The sequence below is a fragment of the Callorhinchus milii genome, unplaced genomic scaffold (genome assembly GCF_018977255.1).
Source record: "Callorhinchus milii isolate IMCB2004 unplaced genomic scaffold, IMCB_Cmil_1.0 Scaffold1, whole genome shotgun sequence".
NCBI lineage: Eukaryota > Metazoa > Chordata > Chondrichthyes > Chimaeriformes > Callorhinchidae > Callorhinchus > Callorhinchus milii.
In genome coordinates, this window is record NW_024704742.1 from 24824628 (window position 1) to 24852609 (window position 27982).

The 27982-nt window shown below is 41.6% G+C and overlaps 2 protein-coding genes across 2 annotated transcripts; both read right to left on the reverse strand.

The window, feature by feature from the left end:
* Positions 1–1857: 1857 nt before the first annotated feature.
* plrg1 (pleiotropic regulator 1) lies at positions 1858–18097 on the reverse strand. The gene is given in 16 exon segments (XM_007909758.2): positions 1858–2768; positions 3913–4106; positions 4506–4645; positions 5208–5316; positions 5866–5968; positions 7098–7180; positions 7183–7198; positions 7283–7432; positions 8150–8242; positions 9471–9572; positions 9719–9809; positions 10624–10717; positions 11461–11514; positions 12232–12368; positions 14417–14523; positions 18049–18097. Coding segments are annotated over 16 exon segments (1542 nt in total). The 5' UTR covers positions 18058–18097; the 3' UTR covers positions 1858–2708.
* Positions 18098–20800: 2703 nt separating this feature from the next.
* Positions 20801–27633, reverse strand: LOC103189384 (fibrinogen alpha chain). The gene is made up of 6 exons (XM_007909756.2): positions 27511–27633; positions 27136–27255; positions 26733–26916; positions 26203–26348; positions 23151–25252; positions 20801–20939 (listed from the first exon to the last, which is right to left on the reverse strand). The coding sequence occupies exons 1-5, from the start codon at positions 27562–27564 to the stop codon at positions 23192–23194; spliced, it is 2565 nt and encodes an 854-aa protein (XP_007907947.2). The 5' UTR covers positions 27565–27633; the 3' UTR covers positions 20801–20939; positions 23151–23191.
* Between the last annotated feature and the right edge of the window lie 349 nt (positions 27634–27982).

Here is a 27982-nt window from a genome sequence, read left to right on the forward strand (position 1 = left end):
CTTAACAACTGGGTTCTTACTTACTGCTAGATAATAATAATAATCCTTACATTTGATATAGTGCTTTTCACATCTTCGAGACATCTTAAAGCACTTCACAGAATATACTGTAAAGTGAATTGACTGTACATTTGTGGGTGAAACGCGGCAGCCAATTGTGCACAGCAGTGTCCCACAAACAGTTGTGAATTGAGTGACCAATTTTTTTTTGTTTTCTTGAGGGATTATCATCAGGCATGTGGAGTAAGGAAACTTGCCCAAGGTTTCGCCCTGCTGGGAATCGAACCCAGGTCTCTCGCTTGCAAGGCAAGTGCTGAAACCACTGAGCTACAGGACTCCAGGTTTAAGTAAAATCTGTAGTCATTCTAAGATTTTCAACTCTGTCTGAGCTGATTTGAGGTAAATAGAGGCATGTGGAGTAAAGACACTTGCCCAGTTTGGGAATCGAACCCAGGTCCTCTCGCTTGCGAGGCACTGACAGCATCAGCATCCAAGGCTGCACTCTCCACCTCTCAAAGCCAATCAGGAACCTCGGGGTTCTGTTCAACCCTGAGCTGTCCTTTCTTCCTCATATCCGCGCCACAACTGGCACTGCCTTCCATCATCTCCGAAACATCGCCAGACTACGGCACTACCTCACCCCTCACGCTGCTGAAACTCTGATCCACGCCTTTATCACCTGAAGGCTGGACTATGGGAACTCTCTCCTCGTCGGCCTTCCCGGCTCCTCCCTCCACAAGCTGCAGGTCATTCAGAACTCTGCAGCTCGTGTACTGTCCCGCACCAGGCTTCGGGACCACATCACTCCCACCCTCGCTCGCCTCCACTGGCTCCCCATCCCCCAGAGGATCGATTTCAAGATCCTCATCCTCACCTACAAGGCCATTCACGGCCTTGCTCCCTCCTACCTCTCCGACCTACTATCCCCCTACCTACCTGCCCATACCCTCCGTTCCTCTGGCTCCGGTCTGCTCTACATCCCCCGCCCCAACCGCCCTACCATCGGTGGCCGGGCCTTCAGCCTCTCAGCCCGAGGCTCTGGAACTCCATCCCCAGTGCCTTCGCCGCCTCCTCCCTTTCCTCCTTCAAGGCCGGTCTCAAGACCTTTCTCTTTGACGTGCCTTCAGCTCCCCTCTCGACTCTCTACCCCCTCCTCGCTCCCTCCCTTCCCTCCCCTCACCCTGACCATTTCCCCCCAAGGCTCGGGTCCCGACCCAACTGTCCAGCGCCTTGGGACATCCTCCCAACGTGAAAGGCGCTCTATAAATGCAATCTTGTTGAGTGCTCTAATCACTAAGCTGCAGGACTCCAGGTTTAAGTAAAGTCTGTAGTCATTCTAAGCCTTTCAACCGTCTGAGCTGATCTGACAAGGCAAACTACTGCTTTGCTTGAAAAAATGAGAATCTGTAGAAAAGGCCAGTCTTTTTTTTGCGGTTCACAATAGTGAAGCAAGATTAAAATAAAATCTAAACTTTTGGTGCATATTGTAACATTACCTTTTCAGATTTCAGTAATGTCATTTGTGGCACTTTCAATGTGCAAAATAATAATGTGGGCAATACCTAAGAATACATTTTCAGGCATGCAAACGTCAAGGCTGATAAGAGAAACAAGTTTTAAATTTTGGGAGGGGTAGAAGAACCTTTGCTGGTCTTTTACAAGTGCTGACAGTTCTGAAAAAATTGTTTTAAGAGATGGTCATTCACTTTATGAGGAAATCCGTTGGGAGTGGGAAAAGCTTATTTGAAGCTTCAACATTAAATCCACTCGTTCCAAGATATCAAGCACTTCAATATCAGAATCATTATAGGGAAGTTTATGATAAATTAGAGAAACATGTAGTACAGTATATGGAAATACAGTATTTTAGGGTAGTTTATTGATTACCAATAAAAGGCTATGAAAATTATACTGTTCCATCCACATTAAAATCAACATCTCAAAACAATGAGGTTAGAAAACTGACAGGCATATTTCGATAGTTATTCAATTACAATCATTCAATTGTTCATTTAAGTGAAACAAGTCATCGCAGATAGAACTAAAATACAATTTCAGTAGGTATTTGCTGTATTGGGGTATAAAAAGGGGAGGCTTTTAAGATCATTCACACATTGTGAATGCAAAGATACGTAATAGGTTAAACCCCTTGACTAAGCAGTGTAGCCACAAATTCTAGATAACAAATGGATTAAGCAAAAACTTTAAATAGAAATTTATGAATATGAAATACACAATTTTTGTACAGAAATGTTTATTATAGGAAAACAATTTACAACAGCATTGCTATGATGAGTTAAAAACATAATTTGACAATGTTTCTCGTGGCTTGTACAGTAATCTATTGGTCAGAGACAAATTGTAACAATTGACTTTGTGCAGCCCATTGATGTGGATTGGTAGGATGCTGGTTTGCACCTTCAATTTCCCACATGGCAGGACACCAATATTTGCTGCGATATCATGGAATATGTTGAGATGACAGGCATTTTACTAATAAATGGGAGGGGGAATAAAAAAATGGAGAACTTTCACATCTAGCAACTAACTGGTCACATATTGTCAAGTTCTGGGAAGCAGTCCAAGTCCACTTTTGTGTAAAGGAATAGTTGGGGAAGAAATCGGGAGCAGGGGAGGAAAAAAAAGAGCCTTATGAAAACAAACAAAAAAAACAAATGCAACATAACTATTTTTAATGTCAGAGTAATTTAGAATCTCTTCCTTTTGATGATCTCTGGCTTCCAATTGACTGGGTGAGTTTCTTCCGTCTGCAGGAAACATGGCAGAAGTCAGTTTCAAATCAGCAAAGAATCATAAATCAAAACAGTTTTAAAAATGTTTAGAGCTCTTTTTCAAAACAAACACTAAACTTGATCAAAAGAAATAGTCACAACCCGCATAACAGTTCAAGAATATGTGCATTTCACCCATTTATGTCTGATACTGAGCAGGCTCCGGAGCAAATTGGAGCAAAAACTTATATGAACTTGACTAGTGATATTACGACAAAAACTACCACAAATGTAAACGGCATATTCTGGATTGCTTGGTGCACGGTGTTGCACACTGCTTGGTCTTCAAGAATCAAGTAACTTAATTTTAAACTTTTAAAATAGGACATATATTTGAAGAATGTTTCTGCCAATTCATATATTTTACCTCCCAGTCAACAGTAAATGAGGAAATCATCTGCCACCGATAAGTTTCAGCTCTCGATTTGGTGTTAAGAAATGCACTGAAGCAACCACATTAAACATTTCTGCCAGAGTTATAACTTGCCTTCAGTCTTTAGTTTGCTAATTTCTCCCCACAGCATTGAAAGGCGAGGGTGGGAATTTAGACAAACCATACCTTATATTATTAATCGAATATTGAACGAAATGTTATTTCTCCTTTTCTGCAAATTACATTGTGTGAACAGAAAGCCTAGTATCTACAATATCAGCCAAGTTCGGATGCCTCGGTTTCTGATTCTGAAGGTTGTGGGTTCAAGCTTCAGGTCCGGACTTTGAGGTTGTTGCACCAATGTAGTGCTGGAGGTTTGGGGGCGCTGAAGTTACTCTTCAGCTGCTTGTGGGACATAGCTGCGTGCAAATTGGCTGCTATTTTTGCCTGTAAATAGTCTACACTTCACCGAAAAAAAATGAAGTGCTTTGAGATATTTCAAGGTGATAAAACACAAAATCAAAGGCAAGTTTTTTATTATTATTGATATACTATCCACACAACTGAAATTGAAGTACACAGAATGTTGAGGAAAGGCCCACTACAGACAAATCTGTGCTTTTAGTTTTAATTTAATTAATTATATACCTTTTAATCACAAATATCACTTATGTTTGATCATCTTTAAAATTAAGGTTTCTTTGCAGATTAGAGGAACTGTGGAAGCCACGCAAGTAACATACTTACAGCAGTGTCATCTTCTCTGTAGACTTTGATTGTTTTATCAGCCTCTGCGGTTAGCAATCTGCTCTCCGACTGGTCAAAGGTACAAGCGAATATTCCAGATTCACTGTCTAAAGAGCCTGGCTGAACAGCAGCATGTATTCGCTGATAGTTGTATCCAGTTCGCCAATCCCACAGATGCATGGTACCATTATCAGCTGTTAATAAAGTAGTCGTGTGAGGACTGATATACATCACTGATTTAACGCAAATATTAAAAATAACACATGCAGAAGTACCCCAACTTATTTAAAATGTAATATGACTAGAAAGATATTGAAAAAACAATTGCATGTGTGGAAAAGATGAGCATGGTACTGAAAGTGCACCCACACATTCAGATGTACTAAATTTAATTCAATTTAGGTGTACTACATTTTAGTTTGATTTATATTTCTGATACAGAACACAAGCAAAAGCTACATTAACCATTACATCCCACCTGTTGTATCTGAATTTTGTGTTATATTTTGAATACTTAAAAAATGGGTTATCTAAGCGCTAAGCATATTCTCTGTTCACTATCTCCTCTCCCATCTATCTCACAAGCAGCTTACCTCCTGATACGAGCACTCCATCTGAATTTACAGCAAGTGTATTGATGATCGCATTGTGACCTGGCAGATTTTGAATAAAAATTCCATCTGGGCACTTCCACTGCTTTATATTATCCGGAGAACCAGAGGCAAACGTGTACCTGTAAGAATAGGAATTGTTTACATTAAATATAAAGCATAACTGGGAATAAACTTAAAAGCAGAATTTTGCTTTCATTGAGAATCTTTAAATATTTAATCTAATCAAGTAATCCATATTTTTTGTAAATGGAATTGCCATCACAATTAACTAGGAGCAATAAATTAAAGCTTGTATTTGCATGAACCGCTTTCTTATAAAATGTCCTTTACACGTGATTTACAGAATACAACCGATTAGAATTGAAAGTAAATGGCAGCTAATCTGCAGCAGCAATGTCTTCTACACAATACATGAGTAGGCAATTCATTTGAATTGGCGGGGGGAAACTTTGGATTAGAAAGGAAATATAAGTCAGGATAACTGGGAGGCGAATGCCATATAATCTTTGAAACACCAAGGTCAGAACAGTCCTACTAATGTTCACCTGAATCATAGAAAGATACAAGCTAAATTAATATCAAAAAGGATGATAACCAGGAAATTATAAATTACTACTTCCCATAAGTAAGTCAATTAAAATTAAATACATTGAAACAGGTATAATTTTCCTAAACACTTACTGTCTTGGATGTAGAACTAGAGAACGCACAGATTTCTTGTGGTTTGTTAGGGTGACTCTAGTTTTCCCTGCCACCAGATCCCACAGCCGTATGGTAGTGTCATGACTACCTGCAAGAAACAAATTGCTCTTTTCAAAACACATTCAATGTACACAAAATAACCAAGGCAGTTTGATCTTTACAAATCCTTTAAGTGGTTACAGAGACACACAAATACAGATGTTACCTTTTACCGATAAAAAGTAAGTAATCAAAGGCATGCTCCTTAAATTTCAGTTGATGAACCATTAATGATGTTTTGCTTTAATATGGATCTGCATAACTTTACAAACCATACCTTCAATCTGAGTCAGATCTGGCTTACCCAAAATTAATATTATAAAGAAATGATTTTTTTTTAAATGTGAAAGAGCAATTGAACTCACAGTGGATCCAAGCGCATAACCTTCTGGTCCTCACACTTTCAATTCATATGGAAACAAAGACTGTACTTACCAGTTGGACCACACAATATCACCAAAACTATCCAATCAAAACAGAAACTGCCAACTCATCCCAAATGATGTACATGTACTAAAACATTGGGTTAAATGGGACAAATGGCCTATTATCATTCCTACCCAATTATGTTCAAAATCACATATATAAAGGTACTGACCTGTAATAATCTGTGGTTCTCCTGCTTGGCATTTCACTGTGGCAACAGTATTTGTGTGTCCTGATAAGGTGTGAACATTTGCTTTAGTCCGTATATCCCATACCTATGCCGAAAAAAAAGGTAAAAGTACCAAATAGTATCCAGTTATATTTGCTCAACCAGAAAAATAAGACCACCTCTTCCTTCCCCCACATCGCCTGGCTCCACCACCACCTCTTTCCTCATGCTGTTGAAACCCTCATCCACACATTAATTACGTCTGGGCTCAACTATGCCAACTCCCTGTTTGTCGGCCTTCTCAACTCTTCCCTTCACAAGTTGCAGATCATCCAGAACTCTGCAGCTTGTCCTCTCCCACACCAGGCTCTGTGACCCTATCAACCCCACTTTGCCTGACTCACCATCCCTCAGAGGATAGAGTTCAAAATCCTCGTCTTCAAGGCCCTCCACAGCCTGGCTCCTTCCTACCTCTATGACCTGCTAACCCCATATCAACCTGTCCGCTCCCTCCGCTCAGCAGGCTCTGGCCTACTCCACATCCCCAGCCCGGCTCGCCCCACCATCGGCAGTTGGACCTTCAGCTTCTCTACTCCCACCTTTTGGAACTCCACCCCAGTCCCTTTGCCTCGCCCCTTGGTCTCTTTCAAGGTACGTCTCAAAACCGTGCTCTTCGACCGCGCCTTCGACTACACTCCTATCTCTATCCTGCCTGCCCTCCACCCTCCCTGATCCCAAACCCACGCTCGGGTCCAAATCCCTGACTGTCCAGTGCCTTGGACATCCTCCCGATGTGAAAGGCACTATACAAATGTAATTTTTACTGCTGCTGTTAGAATGTGATTCCTTAAAGGTTTGCTTATAACACAAAATTGTAGGTTTGCTTATTGCCCTATGACCCCAAGACTTACATACGAAATGCACAGTGAATGCAGTAGTGACTGGCGATCACACCCAGTTATAGAACTTGTTGGGATTTTATGGACCACAACTACCATATTATGATGAGGACCTACTGTATTGCACCAAGAGAAGCCAAAAGCAAAATATTTTTGGTGGGATAAAATCAAATGCATCGAAGGGTTCTTCTACACCTCTTTGCAGATCTTATTAAATATTATGTTATCCATTACTAGCATTTACATCATAGAAACAGGCCATTTGGCCCGATGAGTGTGTGTGGGGATTTATAGTCCACATTTAGGCTACGCATTGAATATTTGAAAGGAACTAACCCGTGCAGTTGAATCTCTGCCACACGTTACAAGGACATCAATGGTAGGGTGCAGATCCAGCCCATATACTGCACTTAAATGCCATGGTAATGTCGGATAACCTACAAAACAAATAAATAAGATTGCACTCAAATAACCAGGTAAATTCAATGTCTTCTTACGTTCTGAGCATTAAGAATCTGTACCTTGTTATATTCCAGATCCCAGCATTTCACTTGCTTATCCTCTCCACAGGAGAAAAGGTACGGACTTCGTGAACTGACTGCCACTCCTCGTACTGTGCTGATGTGTCCAGTCAAAGACAGCTTCAGCTTACCACTGGCAAGATCCCAGATCTATACAGTAAATAAAAATGACAGGAAATGTTTTTTCCTCCCTTGATCAGTATAAATTCAATGGAAATCTAGATGATTCACAGTCACTGTTTTGTTTCTCATTTAACATATGTGCTACTAACACTAGACTTCAGGTTTCAGTTTCCAAGAACAGTAGATTCTCTGCCCTTAAAATGCAGTTATTTGTTGTAAGTTTAATAACTGAGTATTGTAAGGAACTAGAAAATGCAACAAACCAGAAAACATATCAATGCATCAATTTTATGCTAATACTTACTATTATATTCAAGCTTGAAAAATTCCAGACAATGTATTAATTAAAAGAGTAGATCATTCGAATCTCACTTGTAGCTTGAATATATTCTTGCAATTTTTATTCCATTAGTTATTTCATTGCATTGAACATTTAGTTAATGTTTGTTTTACTTTATTCAGTTTTCGTTTTCCTATATTTAAATGATTCCAATTTGCCTCCATTCCCATCTATCTTTCCCCCCAACCAAATATTTATTGTTTGATTGCAGTAAACTTTAATGCTTCTCTTTCAACAATAAACACAATCAACTGTAGTGGACTGTTGGAAAATGTTGAAATGCAGGCAAGAAAATACACAATTAAACTATTTTATAAATCCCAGACAAACCCTCCTCTCTGGGAAATAAATATTTATACCAAGAACATCAGCTGCCGCTCTGTAATTCTTCTGCAGGCTCTTACCTTAATCGTTCTATCAGCTGAGCCAGTGACAAACCACTGATTCCCAGGTTCTACTCCAAGACACCTTACCCAGCCCAAATGGCCACTGATTACCTGGAGAATAATGAAAGCACAGTTAGCAACACAATGTACAACAGTATTAAAAACTTAGATGATAATATTATAACCTAAAGATACATTTATTACCCTTGGACAATTAAGCAATCTTTGGAGCCTTCTGTCTCCAAGTGCCAATTGTTTTGTCTATTTTCAGCTCATACACTGATGCTGAAAATATTTACAGAAATAAAGCTACTTAAAACCTAAAATCACATTTATTATTGTATTCATCCTAATCTATTCTCACCTTTACTTTTTTCTATATTCTATCCTTCAATGATAATGGCATGCCAGTATCCTGTTGATAGTGACTCTAATCCAAATTCCAAAGGCCAACTTCAAGCCTAACCTCTGTGATGAAGTTGAGTGAAGGGGGGAAGAAAGGAAAAGGAGGGTATCCATGCTCAGTCAAGCCATCAACAAACCCCAATGCTTGCATTTACCAATGATTTGATAAATATCATTCGTGATAACATATTGCATCACAATTTGCACCTTAGCAATCAGAACTATTTTTGAGCTTTTTTTAAACTTTTCTCGTCGGTTTTCCAGGTGTATATTATTTTGCCTGTGAAGAAGGTAATCTGCACCCAGGCATATGGGTCATTCATAATGTAATCACTAAGAGATAAAAGAAAATAGATGGTTCATCCAAAAAGCACAACTGAGAAGAGAACCAAAGAACCCAAGTTTCTGCTGCAGTTTACTATGACTAATCTAGAATCACTATTGATTAATAAAACATCAATTTTATAGCTAGTTAGGATGATATATATATGTGGAGTCCTGTAGCTCAGAGGTTAGAGCATTTGCTTTGCAAGCGAGAGAACTGGGTTTGATTCCTGGCATGGCGAAACCTTGGGCAAGTTTCCTTACTCCACACGCCTAATAATAATCTCTCCAAAACAAATCAATCATAAATTGATCACTTGAATCCACGACTGCTTGTGGGACACTGCTGTGTGCAATTGGCTGCCGGGTTTCGCCCATATAATATACAGTCAATTCACCTTACAGCATATTCTGTGAAGCGCTTTGAGACATCTAGAAGACGTGAAAAGCGCTATATCAAAGGCAAGGATTATTATTATTATAAAACCATTTAACTGTAACCTTTTCTTGGCACATACCAAACATATCATTTAGATGTGAAGCTGTCTTTAATTAAGTAAGGGGAATATGTTCTAGGTTTATATAACAAAGTTCATTTAAAGTTGCTTACCCTGTAGAGTTTCCAAGGTGGATGCCACTGTGGTTTTGGCATTGCAGGAAGTTTCCTTGTAATTAAAGCAGAATTCTTTGTGCCTCCAGCATCCATTAGAGCCTAAAACACATTTTTTTTAAAAACTGCATTTAATTCAGATTGTACATTCACTTTAAGGTTTTTTAAATAATCTCCAAATTCTGACCACTATCAGGCAACTTGCATGCTAGTATGTTGGGATATTTGCTCCAGTTCTGGAATCTTACCAAGGCAGATCCTGGAGGCTGTGAACGTTCAGCAATTCCTGCATGTCTGTGGATATCGGCAACGCTAGCTGCAGTATGATTAGCATCTTGTCTGAAAGAGAAATAAACACATACTTAGGAGTGGATTCCAGGAATCCTTTAAGTAAAATCAAACCAGCAACTTCAAGATCTTGTGAATGCTTCACTTTTACTCTCTCTCCATCCCCCACCCCTCATTTTGCGTATAGCCAGTAAATCACCTGGAAAAATGACTCCAGAATTATGAAGCCAGTATTTAAAAGATGAAGTATATGCAGTTGTTAATCAGATGTGCTTTAATGTTGTAGGTTAGTAGACCTTTACACAGTCCAAATTAGCAAGTCTGCTAATGTAGGTTATTCCAACATTGCTAATGAAATCAAAACTGCTCCATAAAAATGTATTTTTCTTCTGCTGGAAATCTACAACTAAGTTTTCAAAACACACACAAAAAAGAAAATCGTGCTTATTGTGTTACTGATATTAACTGTACTGCCAAGGAGTTAGTCTTCAGCAAGACCATGCTGGTCCACAATAATGTGTCTGAGGGATTGTTGTCCGAGGGATGGTTGTCCAGAACACCAGGAGAAATCCCTTCTCTTTTCAAAGGATGGTACCTCCAACAATGCAGCACACTATATGGGAATGTCATAGTAAACTGCGATTTCAAAGTCTTGATGTGGGGCTAGAACCCACAACCTTCTGACTCAGAGACCAGAATGCTACCAACTGATCCAGGCTGACACTAACTTGTTCAATATTTTACACTGTAGTTGAAAGAACATGCAATTACCTGGCATCTAGATATGGAATGTTCATGCATTGGGGTCTGCACATCTGTGTTAATATGCAATATATAATTTGTCAATTTCATAACCAAACCTTACCTGGCCTTTGAGGGAGGAAGAGACAAAGCCAAGGCTTGAGCATTTGCCTCAGATGGCATTTTCTGCATCTGCGTTTCAGCTGTCAAACCCACTCCTATGGACAAATGCGATTCAATATTTGTAAGGAGCAATAAAAACAAACCTAGTAATTATCTCTTATTAGTGCTTTTATTAAAATTAAATGTTCAATTTGAAACCATTTAGAGAAATCCTCACCTCTCCTCCCAACAAAGAAACATAGTCATTTAACAATGAGTAAGTGTGTGCTCGACCCTTTAGACAAGTAAATGTATTGTAATTGTAGAATACTCCCAAACACAGAGGGCCTCTGGTGTAGACCAAAACAAAACGATTTAGTGACAAGGTACAGTTTTAATTATCTTCAATTATCATGATGTTGAATTGTCAATTAGAAAGCTTGCATTTTTAGAGTTCCTTATTTTGGCTGCAAAAATCTCAAAACACTTTCAAGTGTAGTGACTGTATGTCTTGGCAATCTTGACAGACATTTGTGCCTGGACAGACTGATAACAACCATGAATGAATGATAACCTGACCCACAGCATTATTTGAAAGGAAAAGGGAGTGTCTCCCGGTGTCTTGGCCAAGAAACCCCCAAATAAAATTGGTTATTCGCTTCATACGTTTTTGTGGGACATTGCTTTTGTGTATGTTAGTTGCCGCGTTTGCAAAATACAGTCACTACATTTTACTCCTGTGAAGTACTTTTGAGACAGCCTGTTGACGTGAAAGGATCATTTTTATTATTATTAATTATTTATTATTGTTATCATTATTATGAGTATTATTAAATGCATTGTAAGAACCACTACTAACCTGGACCGGATGGATAAGGATGTGTACCAGTTATAATGTATTCAGATTCCTGACCTGAAACAATACAATGACAAATTCCAACCTCTTTGAAATTGTACAGCAGTGTATTTTATAAGTAGAATATCCTTAAAGGAGAAAGAAACATAAGTAAATGATACACTGTATGTTTATACAGTATACTGTATGTTAATAATGTATGTTTAACAGTGTATCATTCATGTATTTTCATAAACTTTTTTAGGGGCACAAAAAACTTCAGTCCCAGAATTGTTCAAATGTATTGCGATACAATGCCTCACACGATGGTTATTCACTGAATGGAAAGTCATCAAGTAATAGTTTAATGTCACAAGAACTTTCAATGGCAAAATACGCCCTATTATTATCATATGATTGATTGGCTGCCTCATTTTGCCCACAAAATACACAATTCACTTTACAGTATATTCTGCTTTGAGACGTCTCAACAACATGTTGAGGCGCTATATCAAATGGAATGATGATTATTATTATTACATTAACCAATATTTGCATGTAAACATCCAAAAGTCACTATTTCTGAAGTTTGAAACGATTTTCACTCCAATTGCTGTCGTATAAACCTGGCCAAAGATCCTGGGAGAAATTTGGGACTGCTCATTTATACACGTATGTTGCGTCTGATCTTCTTATGTGCAGTGCAGAGGCCCCAATTAATCAGATAAACTGAAAGATTCATAATAACACATTTGGTATCAAGATGTTTGCTTAACTAAAGCAATGTTAACGTACCATGATTTAGGTCATAATGCCCAGAATTGTATGGATCGATGGATTGTGAACCTTTTTCTCTGGCCTCTTTAAGTACAGGCATGTGCAACACAGGACTGTACTCTGTACGAAGCTTCACATCCATCTTCAGTTTGTAACTGATGAAAATAAAATACAAATTAAAAAAACTTTATACAATAAGAAACGGTTGTTGAATTGAACAAATTGAAGATTATACCTGCTCACGTGGCACCACGGTTTAGCAGAGCTATTAAGGGTATGCCTTTAATTTTCCCATTTAGCATGGTCATCCCAGTATAGAACAACACTGCACAAGGACCAAGTGCTTACCCCGCAGTGTTATACTCCTGACGTGAAAGGCGCTATAAAAATGTAATTCGTTGTGGTTGTTGCAAAAACTGAGGGAGACCAAAACCAGGGCCCATCAATATAAAATAGTCATAAATAGATCAACAACAAGATTTCATTTATATAGCGCCTTTCACGTCGGGAGGACATCCCAAGGCGCTGGTCAGTATACAGCATTTCAGACCCGAGCTGGGGTCAAGGAGGGAGAAGAAAGGGGAGGGGAAAGGGGGTGGCCGATGGGATGGTCGAAGAGGACGGTTTTGAGGTGGGACTTGAAGGAGGCTAAGGAGGGCGCGAGGCGGAGTGATTGGGGGATGGAATTCCAGAGGTTGGGGGCAGAGTGGCTGAAGGCTCTCCCGCCAATGGTGGGGCGGGTGGGTCGGGGGATGTGGAGCAGGCCAGAGCCGGCTGAGCAGAGGGAGCGGGCAGGTTAGTAGAGGGTTAGGAGTTCGCAGAGGAAGGGTGGGGCGAGGCCATGGAGGGCTTTGTAGGTGAAGACCAGGATCTTGAACTGGATCCTCTGAAGGATAGGGAGCCTATGGAGTCGAGCGAGAATGGGGACGATGGGGTCACAGAGTTTGGTGCGGGAGAGGACACGGGCTGCAAAGTTCTGGATTAGCTGCAGCCTATGGAGGGAGGAGTTGGGAAGGCCAACAAGCAGGGTGTTTGCATAGTCGAGCCTGGATGTGGCAAAGGTATGAACAAGAGTTTCAGCGGCCTGAGGGGTGAGGTAGTGGCGGAGTCGGGCGATGTTACGGAGGTGAGGGGAAGCAGAGCGGGTCATGGCTTGGATGTGGGGAAGAAAAGACAGTTGAGGGTCGAACAAGACACCTAGGTTCCTGGCTGGCTTGGTGAGTTGTTGTGTGCAACCATGGAGGTTGATGCTGCCAGAGCCTGAGGTGCAGAGACGCTGGCGCGAACCAATCAAATAGGGAAGTTAGAAGAAATTTCTTCACACAGAGAGTAATGGGAACGTGGAACATGCTGCCACAAGGAGCTGTTGAGGCAAATAGCATAGATGTATTTAAGGGAAAGCTAAATAGGTACATGAGGGAGAAAGCAATAGAAGGTTATGCTTGAAGGCTTAGTTGAGGAAGGGCAGGAGGAGGCTCATGTGGAGCATAAACACCGGTATAGACCAGTTGGGCCAAATGGCCTATTTCTATGCTGTATATTCTAATGTATTCTAATGTAACTGTACAATTCATTATCACGAACAACTAATATCATGTGAGATCCTATATTCTGATTCTACGATTCTGTGAGCATCCACAGGAGTCAGTGGACACAGCCCAATTGCCAGCTATATGAATCCAAAGCCAAAGCCATACACAAACAAAAAGGAAGTCTTGAATTTAGTATTATTTTTATTCACACAAAAAAAGGTACTGATTCGGGTAATTACACATTATACAAATACGATTATGGGGCTCAACCAGCAAAACCCAGGTTGTGATTTTAACATTTGTATAATAGGCGATTGAATCCCTTCAATGCACAAATACACCATACTGGAATTTAAGTTATCCTTTACCCTTTGTGAGGTATCATACAAATATTGAAAATAAATCCTTCCCAACATTTAAAATGGATAAAAAATTATTTTAAATAAATAAGACAAAACTTTTTTTTTTACTCACAACTGATGTGATACAACTCCATTGATGTCCACAGTTAAACCGATCAGTATCAAACTGTGGGCATCGCATGGGGTGATGAGGGCTTGAAAACGCAGGCTGGATTTTTAGCATGCGGAACTGTGGAATTTATTTTCGGACCGCTAATTCCAAATTCCAGATATCTGGGGTCAGGATAGTTGGGGGTTTACTGTACTTACCTTTTCTCATCTATAATGACGGGCTTGGCGTGATCAGCTACAAACATGTCATGAGTCCTTTTCAGTGATCTGAACACTAACGTGTGCACAGAGTGCTTCTGCACCTCCTGAAACAAAAATGAAAATGTTTCAATTTAATGTAGGAATCTGAACTAAACTTGAAATGCAACTCAAGTGATAATTAAAACAATGTAATTGTATAGAGAAAGTACAAATAAACAAAATGTACGAGGTAATAATGCTACATTTAGCTTGCAAATAACATTCAGAAATATCTGAAATTGTATCCATTAAACAGACTCAGGCTGTTGGGGTCTTCATCAATATTGATAATTATATTATTTAACAATACAACAACAAAATTACATTTGTATAGCATCTTTCACGTCGCGAGGACGTCCCAAGGAGCTGGACAGACAGAGTTACAGACCCGAGCTGAGGGTCGGGATGGACGAGACGGAGGGACTGAGGGATGGAGTTCCAGAGGGTGGGTGCAGAGTGGCAGAAGGCCCGCCCGCCGATAGTGGGGCGAGCAAGGCGGGGGGCATGAAGCAGCCGGAGACCGCTGAGTGGAGGGAGCGAATAGGGTGGTGGGGAGTTAGGTGGTCGGAGAGGTAGGGGGGGAGCAAGACCGTGGAGGGCTTTGAAGGTGAGGACCAGGATCTTGAACTGTATCCTCGTGTGATGGGAAGCCAGTGGAGTTGGGCGAGGATGGGGGTGATAGGGTCGTGGAGCCTGGTGCGGGAGAGGACACAGGCTGCAGAGTTCTGGATGATCTGCAGCCTGTGGAGGGAGGAGTTGGAGAGGCCGACAAGCAGTGGTTGCATAGTCGAGCCTCGATGTAATGAAGTCATGTATGAGGGTTTTGGCTGCCTGCGGTGTGAGACAGTGTCGGAGCCGGGGGATGTTGCGGAGGTGGGGGAAGGCAGAGTGGGTCATGGTGCAGATGTGGGGTAGGAAGGATAGTTGAAGGTCAACCAACACCCCAAGGTTCTGGACTGGCTTAGTAAGATGGAGTATGAAACCATGGATGGTGATGCTGTTAGCGCCTGAGATGTGGAGGCGCTGACAGGTGCCAATCAGGAGAGCCTCGGTCTTGTTGAAGTTCAACTGAAGAAAGTTAGCTCTCATCCAGGACTTGTTGTCTGACAGACATTCTGTCAGGACAACAGTGGTCCTGGAATCAAGGGTGGAGGCAGAGAGGTAGAGTTGGGTGTCATCCGCTTACTATGGAAGTTGACCCCATGTCTGCGGATGATGTGAACAAGAGAGAACATACAGATATTGAAGAGGAGGGGACCAAGGACAGAGCCCTGAGAAACACCGCACAATATAGTGCGGGGGATAGAGAAGAAGCCGTTTAAGGAGATGAAGTGCAGGAGGTGTGAGAGGTACGATCTGAACCAATCAAGGACAGCGCTGTGGAGGTTGAAGTAAGAGGAGAGGTGATGAGGATAGAATGGTCGACAGTGTCGTAAGCAGCAGAGAGGTCAAGGAGGATGAGGAGGTAGAGGGGGCCCTGGTCGCAGTTGGACAGAATGTCATTTGTCACTTTGATCAGGGCTGTTTCTGTGCTGTGGGTGACATAGAAGCCCAATTGGAGGGGTTCGAGAAGGGAGTGGCGGGAGAGGAAGGAGCGTAGCTGAAAAGCAACAACTCATTCCAGGACCTTGGAGAGGAAGGGGAGGTTGGAGATGGGGTGGTAGTATGGGAGTAAAGAAGGGTCCAGGGAGGGCTTTTTAAGAATAGGAGTGATGACAGCGATTTTTAAATGGGTAGGAACAGTACCAGAGGACAGGGAGTTTTACCATGTCAATGAGTACAGGGGCAAGGAGATGGAGCTGGGAGGTAAGGATGGAGGTAGGGATGGGGTCGAGGGAGCAGGTGGTGGGTTTCATACGGATTATGGTGGTGATGAAAGAAGAGGGGGAAGCAGGTTCAAAGGTGTGGAGGGAGGGATGGGTAGGGGTCAGGTGGGAGGGGGAGATGGGGAGGGGGTAGCAGATGCAATGGCAGAGGCAGCTGAACGGATTTCCCTGACTTTGGATTCGAGGATGTCCATCATCGCCTCGCAGTTCGCATTTGAGGTGAGGATGGGTGAATTGTGAGAGGGTGGGCGGAGGAGCCAGTTTGTGATGGAGAAGAGGAGCCTGGGGTTGTCCTTAGCCTCCAAGATTGTCTTGGAGCAGAATGACGATTTAACGGACGATTTGACAATATCCGACATACAGCCATGAAGTGAACCATGGAAGTGAAACATGAAGTGAATAAAACCAATTTTGTCCGTGGGGGGAGGGGTTTTGTTGGTTAGAAACTTCTTTCTCTTTTTGATTAGCGCAATGGGACCCTGAAGTCCACCTGAACAGGCAGATGAAGATGAAACCGCAGTTTAACGTCTCATCCAATGGACAGCACATCCAACAATGCACACACTGTTTTGGAATATCAACAAAGAGACTACTACTACAACAACAACAACAAATTACATTTCTTTTGCGTCTTTCACATCAGGAGGAAGTCTATTTGAGTTCAAAGTTCTGACATTAGGCTTGAACCCACAACTTTCTGACTTAGAAGCAGCACACATTCGTTGAGTGAATCTAAATCAGTGAAAATTAACAAATTGGTAAAAGCAATCTAGCAAAGCAGCAACATTCAAAGTTACAAATCAGATCAGCGAACCAACAGCAGTAAATAACTGGGAGAAAGCTTGAAATACAACTGTTTGCATTCACATAGCATCTCCATGTAGGGAAACATCTTCAAGCGATTGTGCATGTGTGCGGTTGCCTGTTTCTCTATGCATCTTGTCTTTGTAAAATCACCTACAAAATTCAGTCATTACACTGGATAGCAAACCCTGTACAACGTCCTCACAAGTATAAGATAGCAATTGGGGGTGGCTAAAACAGGAACTTCTTCGAGAAAGAGGGCATGCAGTCCTGTAGCTCAAGTTAGAGCACTCGCAGGGCAAAACCTCGGGCAAGTTTCCTTACTCCATACGCCTGATAATAATCTCGAGAGAGAGAGAAAAAAAACTCTAATAAATTGGTCATTTCAATCCACGCCTGTCTGCGCGCAATTGGCTGCTGCGTTTCGCCCACAAACCTACCGCCAATTCGCTTTACGGTCTATTCCGTGAAACGCTTTTTTGGAGACGTCGAGAAGACGCGATAAGTCGCGGTGTCAAAAATGCAGCGATGATGATGACGACGACGACGGTGATGACGATTACGATTGAGATTGGGGAACACAACGCCCCAAAACAGATGGTTAGAGAGTGGCGCTCAAGAGGAACCCGGACGTACGCATATGAGGCAGAGGGAGTGGGAGCGGGTGGAGGGCTCATGTGGTGGAGTATAAAACACAGAGGCACATGGAGGGGAGGGGGAGGGGAGGCGCTCCCTCGCTCTGTGTGTGTGAGAGAGTCTCACTGCTCCGCTCCCAGTGAGGCCCCACTCAAGGCGGGACAATACAAAGCTGTCTGTCAGCCCGTGACACATTCTATACAGTTTCTCTCTCTCTCTCTCTCTATATATATATATATATACACATATACACACAGACACAGACATATATATAATGTGACGCTGTGGCACACGCACCACTGACAATCGCTCCTCCGGCCTCACCTCCGCCATGTCAGCTCTCCGCGACCAACCGCCCGCCCGCCCCACAATGCACTGCGACACCCCCCCCCCCCCCTCTCTCGCTCGGACCATCGCGAGATTTCCAGCCCGCGCGCCCGCCCCCCCACCACCAGGCTCAACCCAGCCCGTTTGGGCGGGTTCACGCCCGATTGGGCGGGTTTTTTGTTGTTGTTGTTGTTGTTGCGGTCGCTGTTAACAACAGGGCATGAAAAACGCCTTTGCGGGATGAGTGTCTTTTTTTTTTAAAAAAATGTTTCATTTAAACCTGCAAAACGTTTGGGTTTTTCTTCTTTGAGGACCTTTTCTGGCACAGTTTCAAAATCGCTGACCTAAATTGGCCACTCTCTTACCCACGAGCAGACGAGGCGTAATACTGGGCTACTTTTGGACCGGCATCTGATTGACTTTTTTTCTACAGACTCTTTTAATTTCTGGCAACTCTGCTACCCAGCACTTTACCCTTGCAAGCATCCGGTAACAGGCAGAGGAGGAGACTGGATCATCTCTTACATTTTATAATAACAACAACTTGCAGGATAGCATCTCGGAGCACTTAACAGTAATGTCCAATTCAATGTCTAAATTAATCCACCAAAAGGTATCCGGGTACCTCTGTACCGTTGCCGAGCGGAGAGAGTCGATAAAGTTGTTGACAGTCGTCTTAAGTCTTAGTCTTGATCTTTTTTCTTTAGAAGCTGGAATATGGTTTGGGACTCGCAAGTTCCAACTCCCAATCTCTTCTAATTCTCTTCCCGAATCGATCTCTCTTTCTCCAGTTTGTAGATGACAATTCACCTACTTCATCTTTCACAAGATGTCTCTACTTTGTCTCTACTTTTCCCTCTGAAAAAAATGGGAGTAAGCCCCCACCCTTCTCAGGCAGGCTGTTTTCCAATGAGAAAAGAACTGATAGGGAGAAAGAGAGATGGACAACTTTTTTTTGTTTTGGCAGTTCTCTGCGTGTAATCAGAAGCTGACCTTCGCCGGGTCAAAAAAATATACATTTATCTTCGCTAACTCTAATCAGCACATGTATCCTCTCAGGAGCCCTAAACTAGTCATTAAACCAAATAACTTTATGTAAGGATTATAGGTAGGTTACATTCTAAAAGAATATAAAAATTAATTAAAAGCCTTAAAAAACATCAAGCATCACAAATCTAATTTCAGATAATATTTAATTCATTAGTTACAGAATCCTCACACTAGGTGTCAGGTTTGATCCACAGTAGTACTTCTGGTCCCTGACCAGGACCGCCTTCCTCCACTTCCACCACATTACCTGCCTTTGACTGTACCTTATCCTAGGTGCAGCCGAAACACTTGTCCATGCCTTCGTCACCTCCTGACTTCAGAATCCACCTGATCCAAAACTTGGCCGATCGTATACTCACATTGCATACTAAACATGTGAAGCGTTGTTAAATCAGATTATAGTTAGGTTGATGTGAAGACTACATTTATCATCTTAGACTATGTGATTCCAAGTCCTGATATAGGGCTCAAACCCACAACCTTCTAATTCAGAGGCAAGAGTGCTACCACTGAGTCAGACTAGACTCAAATTTAAATTCACAAGTGCCTTGGCTCTTGACATGGGTATGCCCCTACAGAGACAGAGTGCATATTCTATTCCAGACAAAGGGAAATTTCCATATGTAACTGGCATATCTGACAATCTCAGTCAGGTTTGGATATTCTTAAGCATGGAATGGGTTTCTGCGTACAACCATCTGACCCAAAATATCAAATGTGACCAAAAATATCAAATGTGGGCAAAAATGAGCCAATATTTTGCTAGCTATTAGTCTACATATCAGATTTATTAAACTGCCATTTTTACTAGAAATCACAAGAATGGTTTGTGTTATGAATGTAAATATCACACGGATGCAATAGTAGATAGGCTTTTGAGGAGGAAAGATATACTGTAGAGGACCAATGGATGAAATCAGTGCGAAGGGGGTTTTAACCTGCAACTGATTTGACCTGGGTGTGTTTGAGACTGGCAGTGAGTATCAGGATTGAGTAATGTTCCAGGCGCAATTAAATCTAGTAATTTCTGATTAAATTCTACTTATAGATTTGAAACAAATGGGTAATTTTTGCGGTATTAATGGATTTCTTCATCAGGAAATTTGAATGGGGACTCCTTCCAGTAAATGGAGGTACATTGCACACATCACTCCACTCAAATAAAGTCCCCTCCAAAACTAGATTGAGCTGTAAAAGTATTATCAAAAGTTGGCATCATGCACTTTCAGCTTTCTTAATTTAAAAATCAATTTGCAATACTGCAAAATTCATCCCAAGGTATGTAACTGTTTTGATATTCCTATTGGGTATTGCAGTCTAATCCACTATATAGCAAAAGAAAGATTATCAATCGCTACAGAGTGCTAATTTCATGATTCTAGTCAAGTGTGTGCAAGTGAGGATGTATTGAGCAGAAATTTGAAATCCTCTATAATACTAAGCCTTCCATTTGATATAAAGCATCATCACATCTTTGACTGTCTCAAAGCACTTCATAGAATATACTGTAAAATTAATTGTCTGTATATTTTGTGACCGAAACGCAGCAGCCAATTGCACACAGCAGTGTCACAAAACTATATACTTGGAAGTTAACTTTAAATTCAACCAAAAGGATTTTTTTTGTAACTGCTGCTCAGAAAGACAAGGTGCGAGCTGACCAGAAATGACCAGGAAGAGAAGAAAGAAGCTTTATCTCTTTGTTGCATAAATCATTTTATTGATGAGCATCGGGTAAGCACAACTTAAATTAGGTAATAACGGGGATGAGTTTATTGTAGAACCAATGACGATGAATGAAAATCTGTTCGGGAAGTTGCCTTGTCTGTCTTTATGTGCTGCAGAATGAAACAAGGACACATTAAAATTCTGTAGAAAGCATATTGTAGTTTTCAAAAGAGAAATGGAACAAAATCAGTCCAACCAGCATTACATTTTACGTCACATAGATAGATAACCAGAACTTCTCCTTCATGTTTGTTTTCCTCCCTTCTCAGCTATACCCCTATTGGAATTTTGATGGACTGTTTTATTGGTCCCATCCATTGTCATTGGATTTTCTATTATCGTCAGTCAAAGAGAGCAGAATCAAATCTCAAGGATGGTGTGAGTTAAAACCTTTTGGGGCATAATTCATTTGGAGTTCACTAACCTCATTAACTAATACAGAAAATTCTTTCTGTGCTGTAAATTTCGATGATTCTGTGACTGACTGGATATAGAGTTAGAAAGACAGCTGTGGGTTGAACAAAATGTCTCTGTATATGCTTATCTAATTCATAGGAACATAGGAATTAGGAGCAGAAGTAGACCAATCGGCCCCTCGAGCCTACCCCACCATTCAATAAGATCATGGCTGATCTTCTAACCTAACTCCATCTGCCCACCTTTTGCCCATATCCCTTAATCCCTCTATCCTTTATAAATCTATCAATCTCAGTCTTGAGCATCTACAGCCTGCTGGGGTAAAGAATTCCATAACTTATTTTTTAAATTCTCCCAATTGACGCTGCTTCAACAGACATTCTTCAAAACAAGCCTCCTAACTTCTTTCACATTTTGAATTAGAATTTTAAATTTGTACTTTCTGATCCTTAAATCATCTACCAGCAGAAACAGTTCTTCACAATTTATCCTCTCAAATCATTTCATTATCTTAATCATCTCTACCACATCACCCTTCAATCTACTCTACTCCAGTGGAAAAAGTCCTATTCTGTCCAATCCTGAAGAGTTACCCAGAGGAATAGAGCATAAGTTCCTTTAAGACCCATCTCAAGACCTTCCTGTTTGATCATGTTTTGGATCACCCTGCTTTCCCCCTGCCCTCTATCCTCCCCAATCCCGCCCCCAGCTCTGGTCCAAAACACTGACTGTCCAGCACCTTGGGACATCCTCCCAACGTGAAAGGCACTATGCAAATGTAATTTTATTGTTGTTGTAAATCACAGGAGATGATACTGAACAAGGATCGATCACTGGTTCATCCCCATCTGGATTATCCAAATTTGGCCATTATATTACAATAAGGACATCTCGGTATTGGAAAGGGTACAGTGAAGAGCAATTATATTTATGGTCGGAATTGTAGGTGGAGATATGAGGAGAGACTAAACAAGCTGAGAATGTACACATCTGTGAAGATAAGGCTCAAGTGAATCCTTTTTGATGAATTCAAAATCGTAAATTGAACTCTAATAATAATGATCCTTGTATTTGATCTAGTGCCTTCTCACATCAACTTAACATCAAAAAGCGCAATATAGGATTTATTGTATAGTGACTGTCTATTTGGAGAGCAAACATCACAGCCAATTTGCTTACAGGACACAACCATGAAGTGAATGACCAATTTTTATCTGGAGGATTCTTGGCGAGGATACTGAGGAAAACCCCTTTTCTTTTTGAATAGTACCATTGGATCTTTAATGTATAGCTCAACAGGTAGTCGGAACCTCAGTTTCATATCTCATCTGAAGAATGACACTTAATAAATCTTTGCACGTGATATAGGGAGGATGTCTCAAAATGTTTCATAGGATTTACTCTGATGTGTATTTTGTAGACTTCTGACAATGCTTCAACACTGTATTGGAGTTTCAGCCTAGGCTCTGAACTTAAAATCCCAATCATATGTTGAAAATGGTCATAAACTCTACCACAAACAGTCAGCAATCAAGCACAAAAGAAACTTTGATTGAATTACACAGAGAGACCGTGGTGAATATATATAAGGCACTACTGATGGAGGCAGATTGGGCCATAAAATTCAAGCGGGAATTAGATAGTCATATGTTAAAGAAATTGGTTGAGGGGCTTTACAGATATTAATATGTATATTTTTTTCAATAGTTTGGATGGTCTACAAGGTTTTTTGTTTCTTACCTCATTCTGTACAATAGCGTGATCCAACTGGAGGCCCAAGGGCCGATTTCACCCCCCCCCCCCCCTTCCTTCCAACCCATTTCATCTGTCCCTCAGCAGCCAAAAGAGTGGCCTACCCTGCACATTAAAAAAAAGCAGTCTCAAAGCATACTTAATCGACTTACCTTTCCCAATGTAGCTTTCATGCTATATCTTGTTATTTCTATTAGATGTGACCTTTCCGGTCAGGAATATCTTCTCCTCTTTCATCCATAGACATGCGTTGCATGGCACTTTTTAACCTTCTTTGAATTGATTGTTGATCTGGAGAGTCACCTCCTTGGGTGGACCAGGATACTGAATGTGTTGTACGACTTCCAACAACTGAACTATCTCCATCGCTTACACTACCACCGGCGTCAGGTAGTGGCTGTCTCGGATCAAAAGTATGAAAATCCCTGAATTCTTCGAACCTTGCAAAGGGATCGAAATCATCTGTGCCTCTCACTGCATGACTTTCAGTAACAATAGAGTGTTTGCCTGTTTTGGTGCCTGAGGATGTTAAAGCACTAAAATCACGTGTACTTCCACCTTTACCTGTTTTAGTTCCTGTTACTGTTGTAAGCCTCCTGGACCCCATACCTGTGGTCCCAGGTTCTGTCCCAGATTGTAATCTAAGTCTGTCAAAATGTGAGCCCATAAATTCCGGAAATTCCGAAATTTCAGGAAAACCATCTGAGCCGCTTGTCATTGTGACTCTTTCAGTGGTTTTGCCATTTTTTGTAACAGTTGTTTTTGTGTAGGTTCTGGAACCATGTGTTGTGTGGAACCGTGTATCATCAATATCACCTCTGCCTCCTGTACCCTCTCCAAGACCATGTGCAACTCTGCTTTCTTCCCTACCACCGTCCCCAATTACTATGCCACTTGTCTGTTTCCGATCAACAGTGTGAAAATAACTGTGATCTGAAAAAGGTTCAGGTGTCCCAGCAACACCCCTGCTACTACCCACCAGTCCACCACCTAATGAGGTTGTGGAGCCTGCCTGATGATGAAACGATCCATCTGTTTTGGTTGAGTAGCTTGTACCAGAGGTAGAAGCCCCACCTCTTTTGGGAAAGTAACCTGTATCAGAGGTAGAAACCCTATCTCTTGTGTGTAAGTAGTCTGTACCAGAGGTGGAAGCCCCACCTCCTGTGGTTGAGTAGCTTGTACCAGAGGTAGAAGTCCCATCTCTTGTGGGTAAGTGACCTGTATCAGAGGTAGAAACCCTATCTCTTGTGTGTAAGTAGTCTGTACCAGAGGTGGAAGCCCCACCTCTTGTGGTTGAGTAGCTTGTACCAGAGGTAGAAGTCCCATCTCTTGTGGGTAAGTAACCTCCTGTATCAGAGGTAGAAACTCTATCTCTTGTGTGTAAGTAGTCTGTACCAGAGGTAGAAGCCCCACCTCCTGTGGTTGAGAAGCTTGTACCAAAGGTAGAACCCCTATCTTTTGTGGGAAAGTAACCTGTATCAGAGGTAGAAACCCTATCTCTTGTGTGTAAGTAGTCTGTACCAGAGGTGGAAGCCCCACCTCTTGTGGTTGAGTAGCTTGTACCAGAGGTAGAAGTCCCATCTCTTGTGGGTAAGTAACCTGTATCAGAGGTAGAAACTCTATCTCTTGTGTGTAAGTAGTCTGTACCAGAGGTAGAAGCCCCACCTCCTGTGGTTGAGAAGCTTGTACTAAAGGTAGAACCCCTATCTTTTGTGGGAAAGTAACCTGTATCAGAGGTAGAAACTCTATCTCTTGTGTGTAAGTAGTCTGTACCAGAGGTAGAAGCCCCACCTCCTGTGGTTGAGTAGCTTGTACCAGAGGTAGAAGCCCCACCTTTTGTGGGAAAGTAACCTGTATCAGAGGTAGAAACCCTATCTCTTGTGTGTAAGTAGTCTGTACCAGAGGTAGATGCCCCACCTCTTATGGGTGTGGAGGTTGCACTATGAATGGAAGCCTCACTTCCACCTTTAGGAGTTTCTTCTAGGGAAAATATTTGGAAATCTCTTTCAGCCCAGAATTCAGGATATCTACTGTCAGTCATTCCAGATTTATGAAGAGAGTCTGGATCAGATTCCTTCAAACTCCTCATTTTGAACACGTGCGTTGGCTTTGAGTATTCAATCCTGTCGACTGACATGCTATGTAATGATCCGAGTTTTTTGTCCAATTGGGCGTCACTCTCCCCGCTGATGCTGTAGGCAAAGGACTTGGCACAAGATCCTTTGCAGGATCGTATCTTGATGTCAATGTCAACCTAACAGGAAAACAGAAGAAAACAGTCATTGTTAATAGAAAAAAAATGAGGTGAAATATCATGTTTGTCTCAATTTATACTGCAGCACTATACAGTTTGTTCAGGGATGACCTCCCTTCCCCCCACCCCACCCCTGGCCAAGGACAGAGCCATTCAAAAGAGGAGTCATGGACACCACAAAATTTACAGTCAATTCACTTTACAGTATATCCTATGAAGCGCTTTGAGACATCTCGAAGACGTGATAAGGAATTCTATCAAATACAAGGATTATTATTATAGACCGGCCAGCCTGGCTCATCAGCTGGACTTGAACGGACAGACTAGTCACCGGGGGCAGTAATTCTTCTCACTCAGCTCCTGTTAATTCTGCAGCACTAATGGGTAAAGTGGTTCTAGCTGGACAAGCAGTGGGAAGCTTGTTATATAGTTATAATAATGATCCTTTCATTGATTTAACACTTTTCACATTGGGAGGACATCTCATAGCGCTTCACAAGATACACTGTAAAGTGCAGTGACTGTATGTTTTGTGGCAGGTTATGCTGTTTTAACTGGTTAAATTACAAAACGTGCCCCAATACACACTCTGGGTTTGTAGATTTCTTGCCAACCTGTGCCTAATACTCTCTAGATTTAGGTAAAGAGAGTGAGTCCCTACACAGAGAGAGTTTGCATTCCATAAGGGGCATTTTTACGTGTTAGTGGTGTGTACAAGTCCTCTCAGACTGGTTTGGCTATGCTTAAGCATGGTAATGGGTTTCCACACATAACAGAGTCCCTGCTGTAAATCTGCTGCTGTTCACAAATGTACTCAGTTCATAACCCTCACGATAAAGAAACAAATACCATTTTAACAGCTGTTCCCATAGTAATACTGTTCTTTCAGGGGGAAAAAAAACATGAGTAAAAGTATTCTCAAATTTCAACAAAAAAACCTTGTCATTTACCTCCAGTCGGGTGATTTCTTTGAATTGTTCGAATATACCTCTTTTCAGAGATTGTATTTTGGTGGTTTGACGATTGATTCTCTCCTGCAAGCTGAGAAGTCGGGTCTTGAGTGAATCCACCAGCTGATAGTAGGTAGTACCAGAGTCTAAAGGTGCAGAAAAAGACAATAATTCGATTAGAAACGTTTTGAATCCCGGGCAGGGTGAAACCTTACACAAGTTTCCCTACTCCACACGCCTCTGTTTACCTAGTAGTAAGTAGAAAACCGGTTGTTAGTTGATTGGTTAGCTTTCCGGGGTAATCATCCCTCAAAAAAATCTGGTCACTCAATCCACAACTGTTTGTGGGATACTGCTATGTGTAATTGTCTGCCGCTTTTCACCCACAAAATAGACAATCAATCCTCTTTTCAGTATATTCTCTGAAGCAATTTGAGACATCTCAATGAGTGATTGGGCATTATATCAAATTCAAGGATTATTATTCAAACAACGTTATGAAATGGACGGGCAGTAGAGGAAACTCTCACCTCCCACTTCGTTCAGAGTTTCCCTGATTCTTCTGGCCGCATCGGTGACGCTCACATGGGTAGATCCATATATTTTTGAGTAGTCGTCCAACATCTGTCGAATCTTCCTTACTCTGTCAGCCGTTTTGCGATCTTCATGGTCCATCAGCCCTTGGATTCGGCATCCGGATGGGCATTTCGGACCCTGTGCCAAGTAATTCAGATTTTTTTTAAAAAATTGCTTTGCAACATGTCATTCATTCAATGCATGACATTGAATGAATGATATAAAAAGTAGTTTCAGACACAAAAAATAGAATCAATTCACTTCACAGTATATTCTCCTCGAAGAAATGATAAAGTGCTATATGAAATTCAAGTAATTATTATTGATCTCGCAAACCGAGATCTAAATGCCACCTACCCAGTCCTCATCAGAGCACAAAGAGAAGCCACTCTCATCTGAGCATCCCAGTTTAGTAGATCTACTGCGATCTTTGGCTTGTGTAGGGCGGGCTCCTCGAGCTGTCAGCTGGGATTCTGACTGAGAGAAAACATCAAAAGTAAGGTTCGTCTTTGCAGATCAAATGTCTATTTCTATCTAAGATTTTTACTGAATCAAACAAGGTTCGTAAGGAAGATCTGATACACGTTTCACTCACTCAAAGCCTTGATCGTTTGTTTCTAAGTGGTACCAAAGAAATACGATTGGTGTTTAACTGTGTCTTTTCTGTGCTGGTCAAAGTAAATGAGTGAAATCCGCCTTTCGGCAGTGTGCAGAGCAAGAAGGGAAACCCACCCAGTGTAGAAGCGTGCAGCATACTAACAACCCCAGCACCAGAGCCGATCTCATCTTTCCTATTGCTCAGTAGACCTGAAGGAGATGTCTCTCCTGTCTCCCTTTCATCCAATTTGAATCTCAACAAGATCTGTGATGTCAGTTAGTGTGTGTATGTGTGTGGGAGAGGGGAGGGGGGGAGGGAGTGTCCTGTTTACGCAGAACTTGTCAATTATTTACCACCCATTGCTTACACAATTTATCCCTCGTATCTGTGACCTTTCCAGTATGTCTGCTGACACATCCAAGGTCTCAAAGCTTTTCCAAACTCCTGCACAAGCATGTCATGTGCAAAACAGGATTGCTCCACTCCAAATGATGTGGTCAGCTCTCTGGGATGGGAAAAAAATGGATGATTTAGTCCATGTAGAATTGTCCTACCGCACTAGGACTGTGAATGCCAAGGTTGAGCATCCACATCCACACCTTGGGC

Bases quoted from the DNA above. Each gene is read 5' to 3' on its own strand.
- LOC103189384 (XM_007909756.2), bottom strand. From the start codon at position 27,564: ATGAGATCGGCTCTGGTGCTGGGGTTGTTAGTATGCTGCACGCTTCTA. The intron at 26,917-27,135 runs GTAGGTGGCATT...TACTTGGCACAG, and splicing joins TGTGCTCTGATGAGGACTGG to GGTCCGAAATGCCCATCCGG. The intron at 25,253-26,202 runs GTAAATGACAAG...TTTTCCTGTTAG, and splicing joins AAGAAATCACCCGACTGGAG to GTTGACATTGACATCAAGAT.